This window comes from Mauremys mutica, chromosome 9 (genome assembly GCF_020497125.1).
Source record: "Mauremys mutica isolate MM-2020 ecotype Southern chromosome 9, ASM2049712v1, whole genome shotgun sequence".
NCBI classification, from domain to species: Eukaryota; Metazoa; Chordata; order Testudines; family Geoemydidae; genus Mauremys; species Mauremys mutica.
The window spans coordinates 80,113,288-80,127,727 of record NC_059080.1 but is presented as its reverse complement, the minus strand read 5'-3'; the positions used below and the strand labels follow the sequence as shown (position 1 = coordinate 80,127,727).

The 14,440-nt window shown below is 41.4% G+C and overlaps 1 protein-coding gene across 4 annotated transcripts in view; it reads right to left on the bottom strand.

The window, feature by feature from the left end:
- Window positions 1-14,440, bottom strand: part of ARHGEF26 (Rho guanine nucleotide exchange factor 26) — a 198,457-nt gene that overhangs the window by 15,281 nt on the left and 168,736 nt on the right. For all 4 annotated transcript variants that reach the window (XM_045030663.1, XM_045030660.1, XM_045030661.1 and 1 more), the window contains one exon: window positions 9,168-9,377. In XM_045030663.1, coding sequence (XP_044886598.1) covers window positions 9,168-9,377 — 210 coding nt within the window. The remainder of the gene's footprint in view (window positions 1-9,167; window positions 9,378-14,440) is intronic.

The following is a 14,440-nucleotide window of genomic DNA, read 5'->3' as shown; positions in this document are numbered from 1 at the left end:
AATTAACTCTTTCTGGCCCTGCCATCTTTCAATGAGATATTATATTACACTCATAACGTCATACCAAATTAGACTGATTATATGGCTTTTTCCTCAAATTGTGTGAAGATAAACCAGTATGAGTGAATGGCAATTAATATGATTGTGTCCTTCCCTGCAACCTTCCCTCAGATTTTTGCTTTGAATTTTCTCATTGATATAAGGAATTATCCTAATAAAAAGACTGTCAATTTACTTCCTGATGTTGATTAAATCATTAACAACAGGCAGGAAAGTTAAAGAAAAAAATATATTCATCCAATTGTCTCAAGGATTGGTTATACTTGGATGGCTTATTACTGATTGCTTTCACCATGTCTCCCTTTGTTATGAGAGAAAACGGATTTTCAATTACTACTGGGAGGGTGGGGTGTAAAAACACCTTTTCTTCCTACTCAAATCACAAAATTAAATCTGAATAATTTACTGCATGTTGATCAAGCATGCTGATAATTCTTGACACACATCAGGTGGATGAGGTAATATTTTTTTATTGGACCAACTTCTGCTGATGAAAGAGACAAGCCTTCGAGCTCCACAGAGCTCTTCTTCAGTGCTGTGTGTGGAGCTTGAAAACTTGTGTCATTCACCAACAGAAGTTGGTTCAATAAAATATATTCCTTCACCTACCTTGTGTCTGTCATATCCTGGGACCAACATGGCCACAACACTGCAAACAACTAATAATTCTTAGCATTCAGTGGACTTATCCCAGTTGAAAAATAGCTCAGATTCATTTGTCTACTTTGAAGAATATATTGTGTTGTAATTTCTGTTGTCAATGTCAGCTGCAAGCATTCGTGTTTCATCTTGATGAATACACACAAAAGGGTTGTTCAGGTGGGTTTTTTTGGCTTGCATATTCCTCTTGGAGAGAGTAGACCTAGACTGCCTTGACTTCAATGGGCTTTGGATCAGGACCCTAATCCAGGCACAGTTGTGCCCTGTACTGCAACCTGCAATATGTACAGCTAATAACTGGAAGGAATTGTATTAATTGTAACTTTCCAAAATGCATGTAAAACTACATGAAGTGCTTTTACATTTACAATTTTAATCAATTGTGTTATGTCATAACAAAATATAAATAAAACATTCACAAGATAACAAAGCTTGATAGTCATTTTATATTTAAGTATCAACTTTAATCTATGAGCACCCCAAACTGGGTTGAAAACTAGATATATGTACAAGTGACTTTGCCTACCACTGTATTACAGTGACACAGGTGAAACAAAGCATTTGTGAAAGAGAGCAATCATTTAACAGCAATCATCAATAGTAGACAATACCAAGGACAGGAAGTAAGAATAGAATATATTCCAATGAAAGGTGATTTTAAGTAGAAAAATTACTCAAGGTGGAATTTGACCAGGGCTAATACACTTACTGCTTCAAAAAGTGCTAGGATATTTTTAATGACCACAAGTGTCCAGGGCAGATACTGCAGACAGATAGATGGATATGACAACTGAGTATATATGAACTTTGAAATTTCTCTCCCCTGTGAACATAATCTGAACAAAAACAGAAAATCTGGATTTTCCCTATTGTATTGTATGTTGAAAAGCATCTGTTTACATTTCTCAATGAAGAAGTCACAAGTAATTAGCCAATAAATTAAGTCAAATAAATATTTGAAGTTTTCAAACATTATGGTTCAAATCCTCAGTTGTGTAAATCGGCATGGCTCCATAGGTTTAAATGGAGTTACACTGACTTACATAAGCTAAGGATCTGGCCCTCTGACTGGAAATTCCCTTGTATCTGGGAAATACCAAATGAGTTTTCCATTTATAAATGCCCTACTTCAGTGTTACTCAACAGCTGGTCCCTGAGATCTCCCTGACACAGTTTAGGAAGGCAGCAAGCCTGTCCCTAGTATCAAAAAGGTTGAGAAACACTTCTAGTCAATCCCTCAGAGCCTCCTGGCAGGAAAAGCACAATACAAAGACCTGCATACGCTCCCGCCCCCCCTCCCCAGTTATTCTTCTCCATTTTAGAAGCAAGCACAGTTGCTGCCAAACTGTTTGATCATCTCAGGCAATTGTTTTAGGCCTTGAAGCATGATAACCAGTGCATTCCTGGAGTTACTGCACACCTCGGCTTCCCATCTCACTCCTTAAACCACGCAAGACAAACAGCTATGTCTATACTGGGATGGGAGCAAGCCTCCCAGCTAGGGTAGATAGACTCATGCTAGCTCCAGCCCCAACTGCAACATCCACATGGCTATTATTAGTATGCTAACTTGAGCCTTGCTAGCACGAGTCTGTCTACCTGGACTGGCTCATTCCCAGCTGCCAGAAAGACATACCCATATCGTACCCCACCCTTCCCTCCAACACAAGACGTACTGCCTGGAATATTTTTTGCTGCTTATATAACACAGATTGCAAAGTCATATTTAACTATTCAGTGGGGGCTCTTGATATGAGTATGGGTATACAATTACTGACATCAAATCAGAATGCTCCATTTCTCACCAGGTTCTATTTCAGAACATACTAGTTTGATATGCAAATGAGTTTTGATTATGGCATTTTTTCTCCTCTTCTAACTCTATTCCTGCTCTTTTATTGCATCAGAGCCTGAAGTAACTGCTGCTAGTAATGGTATTGAGTACCTGTCTTAATAACTAGAGCTATGCCATTGTTTCAGTGACTGGAGAGTTGATAATCTTCATGGCACAGCCATTCTGATTTCTTGGCACCAAGATCTCATACAAACACTGTGGTACCTCACAACAGATGCTCCAGATTTTTCAGTACCCCGGATTCTACCTCATTCACTCAATATCCCTTGTCTCCCTAGCACACAAGACCAATGAAGGAGGAGTTAAGAGCAAGTAACCACTGCATCACTGATGGTGGTACATCCCTACGGGGCCCATGCTGACTGGGGCACCCCCTCCTGCCAGGGATTGGGATCGGAGCGCAGGGGCTTGCCCTGCTCCACCTGGCACTCCTGCAAGGGCATGTGGTTAGGGAGCGGGGCTTGCCCCGCTCCACCCACCCAGCATTCCTGCCGAGGAGCGGGGGAAGCCCCCATGTCCCAACCCCATTTCCCCGGCAGGAGCAGGGGTGGGGAGGGGCCTCCACTTGCTCTGGCCCAGGGCCTCACAAACCCCTAGTCCACCTCTGCATCCCTGACTCTTAGGACTGAATGTGTTTTCCCTTCACTAGGTAAAGTTTTAGTCTGGTCTGGAAATCAGCTACAAAAAATGACTATTATTTGTCATGTATTTATTCTCTTAAAAACTATATCCATGGACTACAAGCTGTTTAAAAAGCTCTATTTATTCTGAGTTTCTGGCTCGTGAACTAACACAGCTCCTTCCTGAAACACCTCCTCATGTGAGACATCAGAACACCTACATGAACTATTGGGGGGCTCAGGCTTGGCTTCAAGGACTTAGCACACCTCTAGTATATTTCAGAATCAACACAACAAATACGATCACATGCATTATTAAGGCTGTTCACGAAACTGAAGTATAACTAGTGAATAAACATCCACAAAGAGGAGCTTGTTTACACACACACGGTGCAAAGAGTATGCTGTATGGTTTAGTCATAAAATGCAGGGATATAGAATTACTCAATCCTTTCATGACAGGATTATATAAGAGAAACTCTGCCTAGTTTGGATGTATGGTTTTTAAAAGAGTCTCTCTCTCTCTAAAAATGAGTTAATGATAGCAGATTAACCTATAGCAAACAGGAGTGGAAGTTTTTGACAATGAGAAAAAATGTCATATACATAGGTATGTTTTACAGAACATAAGAAAATTGTTTTAAGTGGTGTGATTCACCCACATCTCACTATGAAAACTGACTCCTAACAGCTGGTTTTAGCACCTTGGACTGTGCCCCTGAAGTCCATAACGTAACTCACTCATATCCACTGCGATAATTAAACACCATTACCACCTCACCGTTATATGGCAGTTTTCATCCACCTAAAAGTAGACATCTCAAAGTGTCTTACCAAGGTGGGAAAGGGTTATCCGCACTTCACAGATGGGAAACTCTGACACAAAGGGGCAACTGACCCAACATTACATTACAAAGTCAGTAGCAGAGGTAACAAAAAAATCTCATGTCTCATGACTGCCAGTCTTGGGTTCTATCCTGTGGACCGTGGTGCCCCCATGAATCTATGGCCACACTAAGGATTTTGGAGAAGGCCAGCAAGATGGTTCTTTGGGTCTCCTCTAACTCAGACTTAACTGTCTCATTTCTTATAGTAGGGGAATGATTTATGAGCAACCACTGCCCTTCTCTGCTGCAGGATAAATGGAGCCCAGCTCCATCTACATAGCTGCCAACACGTAACCATTTTTCAAGGGATAAATCTGAAAATAAAACAGGGATTTGATGGCTGGTAGGCCCTGCTCCAATCAGCCAGAAGGCTGTGCATAAATTCTAGTGAATTCTGCTTTCATCTCTAACCCAATTTTTAATCCAGAATGGGCAATAATATCCATACTAACATAAATGCACAAAATATCCATCACATCTCTTTCCCCAAAGCACGGAGATCGATGTCTGCCAATGAAGTATAATTTTATTTATGCTCCTTTATTGAATACACTAACGTCCCCATTTGTGTGTCATTTGACACTTATCTTCTTCTCCCTTTCACCTCACTCACTCCATCCATCTCCATATTTTAATTTTTCCTCTTTTTAATATCCCCTTTTCTCTGATTTAATTCTATTTCATATTCATCCACCTTCTGTTTTTAAACTGTCCAGGAAAACCTGAAGACCTGTGACAAAACAGCATTCATGAACAACGTTCAGATTGTGCCTAGATTTTACCTAAAGGCTTGTATACATTTAGTTCACAGCAGCCTGAGGTGCGACTTTACCCCATAATAACTTGCCTCACACTAACTTTCTATGTGGAGCTTACTTTAATTTTCTCCCACTGCAAAGTGGGGTTGATCAAAGCACACTAGTAAATTGTTAGTGCACATTCGTAGGGTCCACATGGACAGTTTGTGCATGGCAGGCTAGTGCACAGTAGATTCACAGCTCAGTTTGTGGCAAAAAAATGTTCATGTAGACAAGCCCTTAGATCAGTGGTTCTCAAACTTTTGTACTGGTGACCCCTTTCACACAGCAAGCCTCTCAGTGCAACCCCCCTTATAAATTAAAAACATTTGTTTATATTTAACACTTTTATAAAGGCTGGAGGCAAAGCAAGGGCTTGGAGGTGGAGGCTGAGAGCTCGTGACCCCCACATAATAACCTCAAAACCCTCTGAGGGGTCACAACCCCCAGTTGGAGACCCCCTGCCTTAGATAAATATTTCATCCAACAGCCAACATTTGTATCCTCAGAATGACTTTACTGCTAAGATATGTAAGTCTTTTTTTATTTGCTAAATTCACTGACTGACAGAGGCCAACTCACCACAGTCTACATCAGCAACAGTGTGGTGGGTTTGAGGTATGCTAGTTTAAAATTAATTTCACTGTTAGATCCTGTTTTGTGGCCAGAGAGGTTTGGCAAAAATCACTTATAACTTTTGAACAATGAGTTTGACATAAAGTAACCTCCTACACTTAACCGCTGGGCTGTCATCACTAGAAGAATGCGTGACCCATGGCTTAAAACATAGTGGTATTTTCTGTTTCAATATTTATTCGACTCTTTCATGCTTCTGAAAGAAGGGCTTGGCTACACTTACAAATTTGCAGCGCTGCAGCAGGGTGTGAAAACACACCCTCTCCAGCGCTGCAAATTGCGGCGCTGCAAAGCGCCAGTGTGGTCAAAGCCCCAGTCCGTTATTCCCCACAGGGAGGTGGAGTACGGACAGCGCTGGGAGAGCTTTCTCCCAGCGCTGGCGCTTTGACTACACTTAGCGCTTCAAAGCGCTGCCGTGGCAGCGCTGCCGCGGCAGCGCTTTGAAGTGCTAAGTGTAGCCACAGCCCAAGAGACAGTGAGGTGTTGCATTTATCCAGAGGAAGACATAGAACTATTATGTCTCTTTAGCGTTTTCCCTTAATGTTCAACCATAGCCCTCCCCTAAGAGCAGGAGTAACAAACAAACCACTCTGTCCTCAATCGCTCTTGAGCAAGTCTGATCTATGTGCTCAGCTGGAGAAATGACAACTGTTCAAAGACTGATAAGATCAGGTAAATCGGGGTTGTGATATTGAGGAAGAGGCAGTAAAAATTAGTTTTAAGAGGCCAAACACCCTGCATAAAATTGTTTGCATGTACAATGGCCACCATCACCTAGCCAGATTTAGTTAATCTCCATTTAATACAGTATATAAATTTTGGCACCTTTTATAAGGACTTAAGGCTGCAGTCAGTGGAAAATTATCTGGGTAAGGTTGATGTTGAAAGCTGCAGGACTGAAAATAAGGAAAACACTTCTTGCTTTGAATTCTTGTGAAAAAACTTTTTGTAAGTGATATTTCACCTGAGCCTTCGGTGACCATTCTGAAAGATTCTGCTTTGGTAAAGACGCCAGATGCAGTGACTTATATAAACAGGGCTTTACACACACTACAATTCCTTGTTCACTAATTTAACACCTGCAGAATTCCATGTTCTAGCCATTAAATCTATCCTTTGGATGCAGCCAGGCAACTGACATTTTGTTCTTTCTGCCCTGCTGGGATCTGTCTGCAGCTTCCTCTTTCTGTGCTGCTCTCACCACAAGGAGAAGTGCATAAGTTGCAAATTCTCCTGCCCTGTGGCCCACAGAAGGAAACAGAAAGCAGGACAACAATTCTCCTGGCTTGTCAGAACTGCCCTTGCCTTTTTTTAAAAGGGTGCGCTCTGGTGCGGGTGATAGTCCTGGGCTGAGCTGTGGGTGCTGAGCAGAGCTCACTCCCACCAGAGATGCGAAAATGTGACTGGGAGATCTGAACAGGGCTGCAGAGGGAGAGTGGAGACAGTCAGGGACCAATTGTGAAGCACGCAAGGCTGATTCAGGCAATCTGGGGCCCTTGGCACACTATGATAAAGAGCCCCCCTGTGGCTTCACTCCCAAGACCCTGCTTCCCCATTTGAAGTGAAGATGGCAAGAAGCCTGCTCTCAGAGAGCTTTAACCAGCTTACACATGTGGATACTGTCTCCACAGGGACCCTAGGCATCTAGCCTTATTGGGAATAACTCTCCCTCTTTTACAGGGGTTTCATAGATGTTATTGCACTTCCAAAGAGGACTCAACAACGTATGATTGGGGGAGGGGTCAACAAATTAAGCTCAATTAACTTTCCTGTGGAACTGAAGAGTGCTTGCCATAGAATTTGGGTCCAGTGCACCACAGAGTACATTGAGGCCCAGCTGATATACCCACAGCCAGATTTTCAAATATAGCCTCCTGAGCTGCAAGTACAGAACAGCAGTTGCCTTCCTGGGCTTCAGTGCAGTACCCAATAGTTGGCCAATTGAACCGAGTGTGTATAACAGCACACTGGGGTGTTGAAAGCTGGGACGCTCTTCTGGATTAGAAAGATTTGGTGCAATTTAGAGGGAATTTGGCTATCAGAATGATCCACTGATATTGAGCAGAGCGTCAGCTGGGCTTAGAGTATATTGAAGGCCGCAGCTGGTTTGTGTGTAGATGCTGGGGAAAAGTCTGTGGCGAAGGAGGAGGAAAGAGGGCAATGGAAAGGAGTGCGCATTGTCCAAAGAAAGGTCCTGCCATAAGTCAGTTCCCTTTTCCCAGTTGCCAAACCCTTCAAACATACACATACCAGAGGCATACAGCCCTAATCACACACCTTTCCAGCTGCTAAACCATACCACCGAAAGTAGTCATCCTATACTCTAGTCGCAGATCTCCACAGAACCTAACAGCCCGCAATGAATTATGCTAATACAAAACTGCAGATAGCTACATATTACCATTATCTCAAGTATGGAGAAGTTTGCAACAAAGTTCTCTTCTGCTGGTGCAGAAATTGTCTCTAATGCACTCCACAGATTTTTGTAATGTACAGATGTCACATAATATCCCAGGCTAACATTTCGTGTTGCTCTTTAAATATGGGCTGTATCTTGAGATGGGTTGACATTATATAATTAGTAAATCTGCATACACATTCAGAGCACAGGAGCATCCATATAGTTTCTTTGTCTTGTTCTAAGTTTAGCATGGCTCCAGTCAAGTTACTGATCTGACTAGTGAGACGTAATTATATGAGCTTAATCAGTTCAAAGAACAGATATTCTGATTTGAAAAAGATAAAAAAACCTACCTGTACAGAACCTGGAGTGGAATTCATTTGATACATATGAGAGAAATATACAAATTTTCCCAGGAGGCAAATTCAAGTGCCACTATAACGGCTCCCTTAACTGTTATGGGTTGAATTTTGCATATCTTTGTTTCTATGCCATTTTGCTCCAACACATTATAAAATTATAATAAATAGTGAATCCGACACTTAAAAACCATAAGCAAATCACATACTGTACATACTTTTAAAATCTTATATGAGTCAATAATATGCAGCTTACTTCTACTGTAAGATTAACAGGTTAAGTTATTATATTTGACCAGTACATTGTTTAGTAGAGTGGGTCTGGAATTGAAAATGCTGTTTCAATGAAACCAAAATTTTTGGTGGGAAAGGGTCAGTTTCATCAGAGTCAGAAAGCAATAGCTGCATCCTATAATAGTTGATAGCCCACTGGTTAGGGCACTCGCCTAGGAGGTGGGAAAAGCAGGTTCAAGTTCCTGCTCTGCCTGATTCAGACTATTGGCTATTCTGGTGTGGGTCTCAGTCTGTTTTTTCACTAAAAAAACCTCAATGTAGAATGGGAAATTTTTTGAAATCACAAAATTTGTCACAGGATGGGAAAACAGCTTCTGGCCCAGCCCTACTGTCCAGTGCAGGAAGTATAACGGCTTACATGGTCCTGAGATATCTGGGTTTGGCAGCAGTTCCATTTTGTTTTGTTACTTTGACCACTACAGTTGAGGCCTGTTATCAAGATGCTGTATGGGGACTCTGCTATGTTTTTCAGACTTGCTGAACAAACAACAGAGTAGAATGAAAGGACTCTATGCTCCAGCACCCTAGCTAGAAGAAAAATGCCTCAAATGGGAGGAGAGGGAAGGAGAGTTAGAGAAGTTTTTAGTTATCTACTTACTGAGTCTCAGTTCCCAGTAGCATCTCCACCTTCTCTCCTGCGTGGTTGCTAAGGACAGTTAATCTGAAGAGGTGACTTGTAGAGCTCTGCCGAGAGTACAGCATAGTGGAACTATTCTTTACGGGTGAGGAATTCAGCTCCTCACTGTCACATTGTTCAACCAACAGCTGGTCCCTCAAGGAATAATCTGTGACATTGTAGCTCTCCTCACTGCAAAACAAGGGAAAAAACCTAACACTTTTGCTCAGAGTAAACAATTCTCCACTAAACATGTCCAGAAGCAAATTCAGGAGTAGCACCCATTTCCCAGGCTTTTCCATGGCACATAATTATTCTGACACTTTCAGCCCTTTAGCAATATTTTTCCCCCCGAAATTTACAAAGCATCTGCTTGTCAAAGATGCAAAAGAAATTAATCTTTGCGCTTTAAGGCATTTCAGTGAGCAACACAGTTTACATGGCTTTGACACTCCTTGGGTGATGTAAGCTTAGCTTTCTCCATAGCAAATGGAGAATAATGTCTTCTGGTTTATTTTCTGTAATTCCTAAGCAATACTTGATATCCAAAAGCAACTCTTCGTTTTAGAATATGCTTTACTGGAAGTTGCACACTTTGTTGCTTTTGTAGGCTGAGCACACTACACACACCAGGGGCTCTTTGCACACCTCCCTCCCCAAGCTCTCTGTATGCCACCCTACCATCTACTTCTATTTCAGGGACTCCTGGCAACTTCCACCCTCATGCCAGGGACCCTGTGCACCTCCCCTTCCCCTACACCAGGGGCTCTCTGTCCCCGCCATCGCCCATACAATTGTCCCTCACGCTTCCCCTCATTGCGGATCTCTGGGTTCCCCTTCATAGCCCTCTTTCCCACCACACTAGGGTCCCCCATTGTTCCACCACCAGGGGTTCTGTATGCCACCCCCCAATCCCATTTTCTTTCCCCTGCCCACTCAGTATGCACCCCTAGGCCTCCAAGAGCAGGGCTCTCCATTCTCTCCCACTGCCAGACCTTTTGTTTCTGTGTTCACACCCCATTTCTCCCATGGCTGCATCCTCCATTTTCCCCCAACCATGCCAGGGGCTCTCTGAGCATCCCCATTCCCTTCTTCCCCCATCGTTTTTTTTTCTCTCCCTTTCTGGCTCAGAGAGAAGTCATTCAGAGTGTCAATTTTTTTTTAACTGTATTAGGAGGCTGAGTAAAGCTAAGCTGAGCTGGAGGGTGTTATGCTGGAAGATGTTAATTGTTGCCATCGTTGATCTACAGACAATTACAAAGGTGGCTGAAGCTCTCTGTGTGCTAACCAGACGCCCAGGGTACTGTGTGCCCCTCATTACTCTCATTTGGGTTTTTTTTTCCTTCTTCATATTTTCACTAAAATAGGGTTCTGCTCAATGATTCCTAGGACATTCCCTGAAATTTTGGACTTGATCAGATGCAGCATTCAAAAGTTGGAAGCTTGGAGGTGTGCTATAAGACCTGAAAGATCAGAGAACTGAAGTAAGGGAGACCCTGCCCCAGCAGGAGAGGGAGACTCCCTTCCCCAGCGTCTAAGGAGCGAAGGTACCCAACCAAGGGGGAAGAGGGTAAGAACCCACAGGGGTTGAGAGGGGCTGGGGTTCAGAGTGAGGAGTAAACCCAGATCCCTCCCATGCTTCACCTCCTCGGGCCACTAGTGGTGCCCTTGGTGCCACAAGAGCAGGGGTAAGAATTAGCATCCTAGCCTCTGCCAAGAAAAGCGCAGGACCCACCATACTAACAGTGGTCATCTTGTCACAGCATGTACAGGAGCTGGACCACAATCTATTACAATGTTTCAAAACTTGGTATATGTCAATTAACGCCATTATGGCTTCAAGCAAATGGTTGATGACTGCTGTCACCTATTCTCACTTCGTACTGGCGTTGCTGAAATATAGTATAGTAATGTATATCTTTTAGACATATGATCTCTTTTCCAATATGAGATAAATAAAAACATACTATTTATTCTAGTGAATACAAAAAACAAGACCACTGTGTGAGCTCAATAACTGCACTAAAAGTATTTAAAGACATACTGACAAGAGGTAGAGCTCAAAAGCTCCACTTCATCTTACAATGCTTATTATGGGGTGGCTTTGGGGAAGAAGGTGGGCAAGGATGTGTCGTCTGAATTCTATAAATATATGTATTTTAAGATACCACTTTTTCTTTTTTTTCTTTTTTTTCCTTTTTTTTAAAGTGATACTCAAACAATACAATGCATGTACCTCCCTGCAGGCTCTGAAAGCAGCTGTTAACTGACAAACACTCATTACACTGCTAAGCACATTCCTGACAAAAATAATCAGCGGATTCTGGGCAAAAGAACTAATAAGCTATGGCTGCCTACAAATAAATACACCACAGCTGTCGGCTAACCAAACACATTGGGCAATAGACATTTGGAAACAGAAGAACTCAGGACCTCTTCTCAGTCAGGTAAGGATAGGCTGCACTAGTTCAGACGGTGGGGGGTGGGAGGTGTAGAGGGGAAAAACACACACGAGAAGATGCGGCATTCCATATAGTAGTGGGTGGTGGAGCATGCGTGTGCGTACACACACACACACACGCGCAAGCTGTTCATTACAAACCAAGGAAGCAAAAAAAATGAAGCACCATTAGCATCTGAAGTACTACTCTGAATCATATTCCAGAATTATTTGGACATGCAATAGCATTTTTATATATATTAAAAATTTCTGAATTACTTTTGTTTAGAGTTACTAAAATGGAAAAAAAAATGGATGCCATGAAGAAATACAATTTTAAAAAATCTGATACCCAAGCACCAAGACTTAAAAACTTACACTCCTTCTCCCTAAACAATTTAGTCATTCATCTTCCTAAATCTGAACTACTCTAGCTAATCAAGAATCTCTCTTTGCCGTGTCTTCAGCTGTTGTGTAAGAGAACGCCTGGTCAGGTCATCTTGTTACTTGAGGTTTCTGTATGCTGTCAGTAAACAGTTACTTCAACCCCTCCCAGCCTCCAATCCATTAACATTTATCTGACAACAGGTGCCTGAACTGTGGAATCTCCAGACATCTTCAGAAACATGCCTAAGCACTCCACACTGTGAATCCAAGCAGGTTTCTTTTATATTTGTTGTTTTAGCCAACTTACTCATTCATGTCCAATTAATGTAAAGAAATGCTAGAAAAGCCTTTCAAGGAGAAGTTCATCTTAATGACATTTCCAGGTCTTTAAACTGTTTACCTGCATTCAGCTACCAAAACATGATTTAAGGAGCATTCGAAAGAATTTGCACCACTTACTTTGGAAACAGAATTGCTCAGCTAGAAAAAACACAAATTGAAAGCCTTTTTTCCTTGCACTGGATAACGTGTGTGTATTTCCTGTAATTGTCTTACATGTGATTGTAAATTCACCAGCTGTTCATCAAGATGAGTTACTTTTTAAAGGCTGATAACTACCTAGCTCTATCAGCTTCAGTAAGCCTACTCTGGATTGTAAACTGTGACAAGGCCCCCACTACTAAAACCAGGCAGGGTCATTTTTCAGATTTATTGTCCCCCAAGGGTTGATGAAGCAGAAAGAAAAATCCCAAATCTGGTAATCTTCTGTACAGCAGCACAGAAAAAAAAAAGATCCCATGGTCAATATATTTCTTAATTGTTTCTGATTGTGCAGTAAGAAATTCTCCTTTTAGTTCAAACCAGTAGTATTTATAGTTATACTAACTATCCTGGTAGGGACTACTAATCCACGAATTAACCAGTCACTAATATGTGAACCAATTAGATACTAACCATCTAGCAATGAGATATGAATAGAAGCCAATAATAATTCTAGGTTTCACAGCAACTGTTCTGTTTAATTTCAGAAGGTTTGCTTTATTCAACTCTCCTTAAACAGATAATCCAACGGAACCATCACTCTTTCAGAGACTGTCTGTCTGTCTGTCTCTCTCTCTCCAGTAAGTCAAAATCCACGCTACAGCTTAGTCAAGTCACGACTTCACTTATGGCCTGTGGGGTACAATATGAGTTGCACGGTTCCACTGAGGTACAGTCTATTCTGTAGGTTTTTCCTTATTGTCTGCAGTAAAGAGATACTACTATCCACTTCTCTTAATAGCTGAAGTCTGTAAAACAAACTGACTCAGGATAATAGGTGGAAATATACAGAAAACCGAACACCTTTTAAGATGAATTTTACCTATATTATTTCATAAGAATGCCCATAAATCCTTATCAACTCAACAGTATAATAGTAAATGAATCTACATTCATATGGAGAAATGCATTTTTAATCGACTTCAGAATATTTGCTACAATGGAACAGAGCAAAAGTCCACTCTGCCTCAAAGCATGAGCTATTCCTGATGCTTTAGTGCCCTGTGAAGCACTTGGGCCATTCTTTTCTGCTCTACATAGCGAATGGTTCATTACTGAAATTTGTGAATTAGTAGTCCCTGCCAGCATAGTTTATGTAACTATGAATATTCTTCTTATTCACTCATTGGGATTGTGGACACACATTTTTACTTTTGTTCTGCACAATCTCCAAACACTGATTTTATAACTTTGTGAGAGCAAAATTTCTAAGATTTAGGGATTGAACAAAGGTCCGTTTGCATTATGTTCTGGAACCTCCGAATAGTGTGTTTTGCCCCTACTCATGTTGGCAGATATACATCAACTCACAAGCATGTGCACTGTCCAATAGAAGATGGCAGACTGAAGTCATTCATTGCCTGAAAATACTGGATACAAGCCCTGACAAAAATCACATAACTCTTTAGCACTAAAAAGATTAAACAGCAACTCAATCAAAATCCCATTTCAGATTATCTAATATCTATGTTCATCTTTTTGAGAAGACAGTAACGTTGATCTGCTTATTTCCAAGTAGTTCTTTCAAGCTTTCTTCTCTAAGCAGTAAATCACACAAAACTGACAGAATACAGCCCCAAGCTATAAGATTTTACATCACACACTATCAGTCATATTATTGTACAACCATGCAAGATAAAATCAGCACCTAGTCAAACCAGAACATATGGTATATGCTTCTTCACTACACAACTAGAGATCTCCCCCCCTTTTTTTTTTCTGATTGATTTTTTTTTAAAGTAACTTCTCTGCTCAGCAGAATAAAAGAGAGGTAGTTTAAGATTCATTTCAACTTCTGGAAAGCCACTTGTAATATGTCATTGACTAACAGCTCTGCTTTCCTTCTTTCTGCTTTTTGAATTCAACCAAAACATCCAATTTAGACACT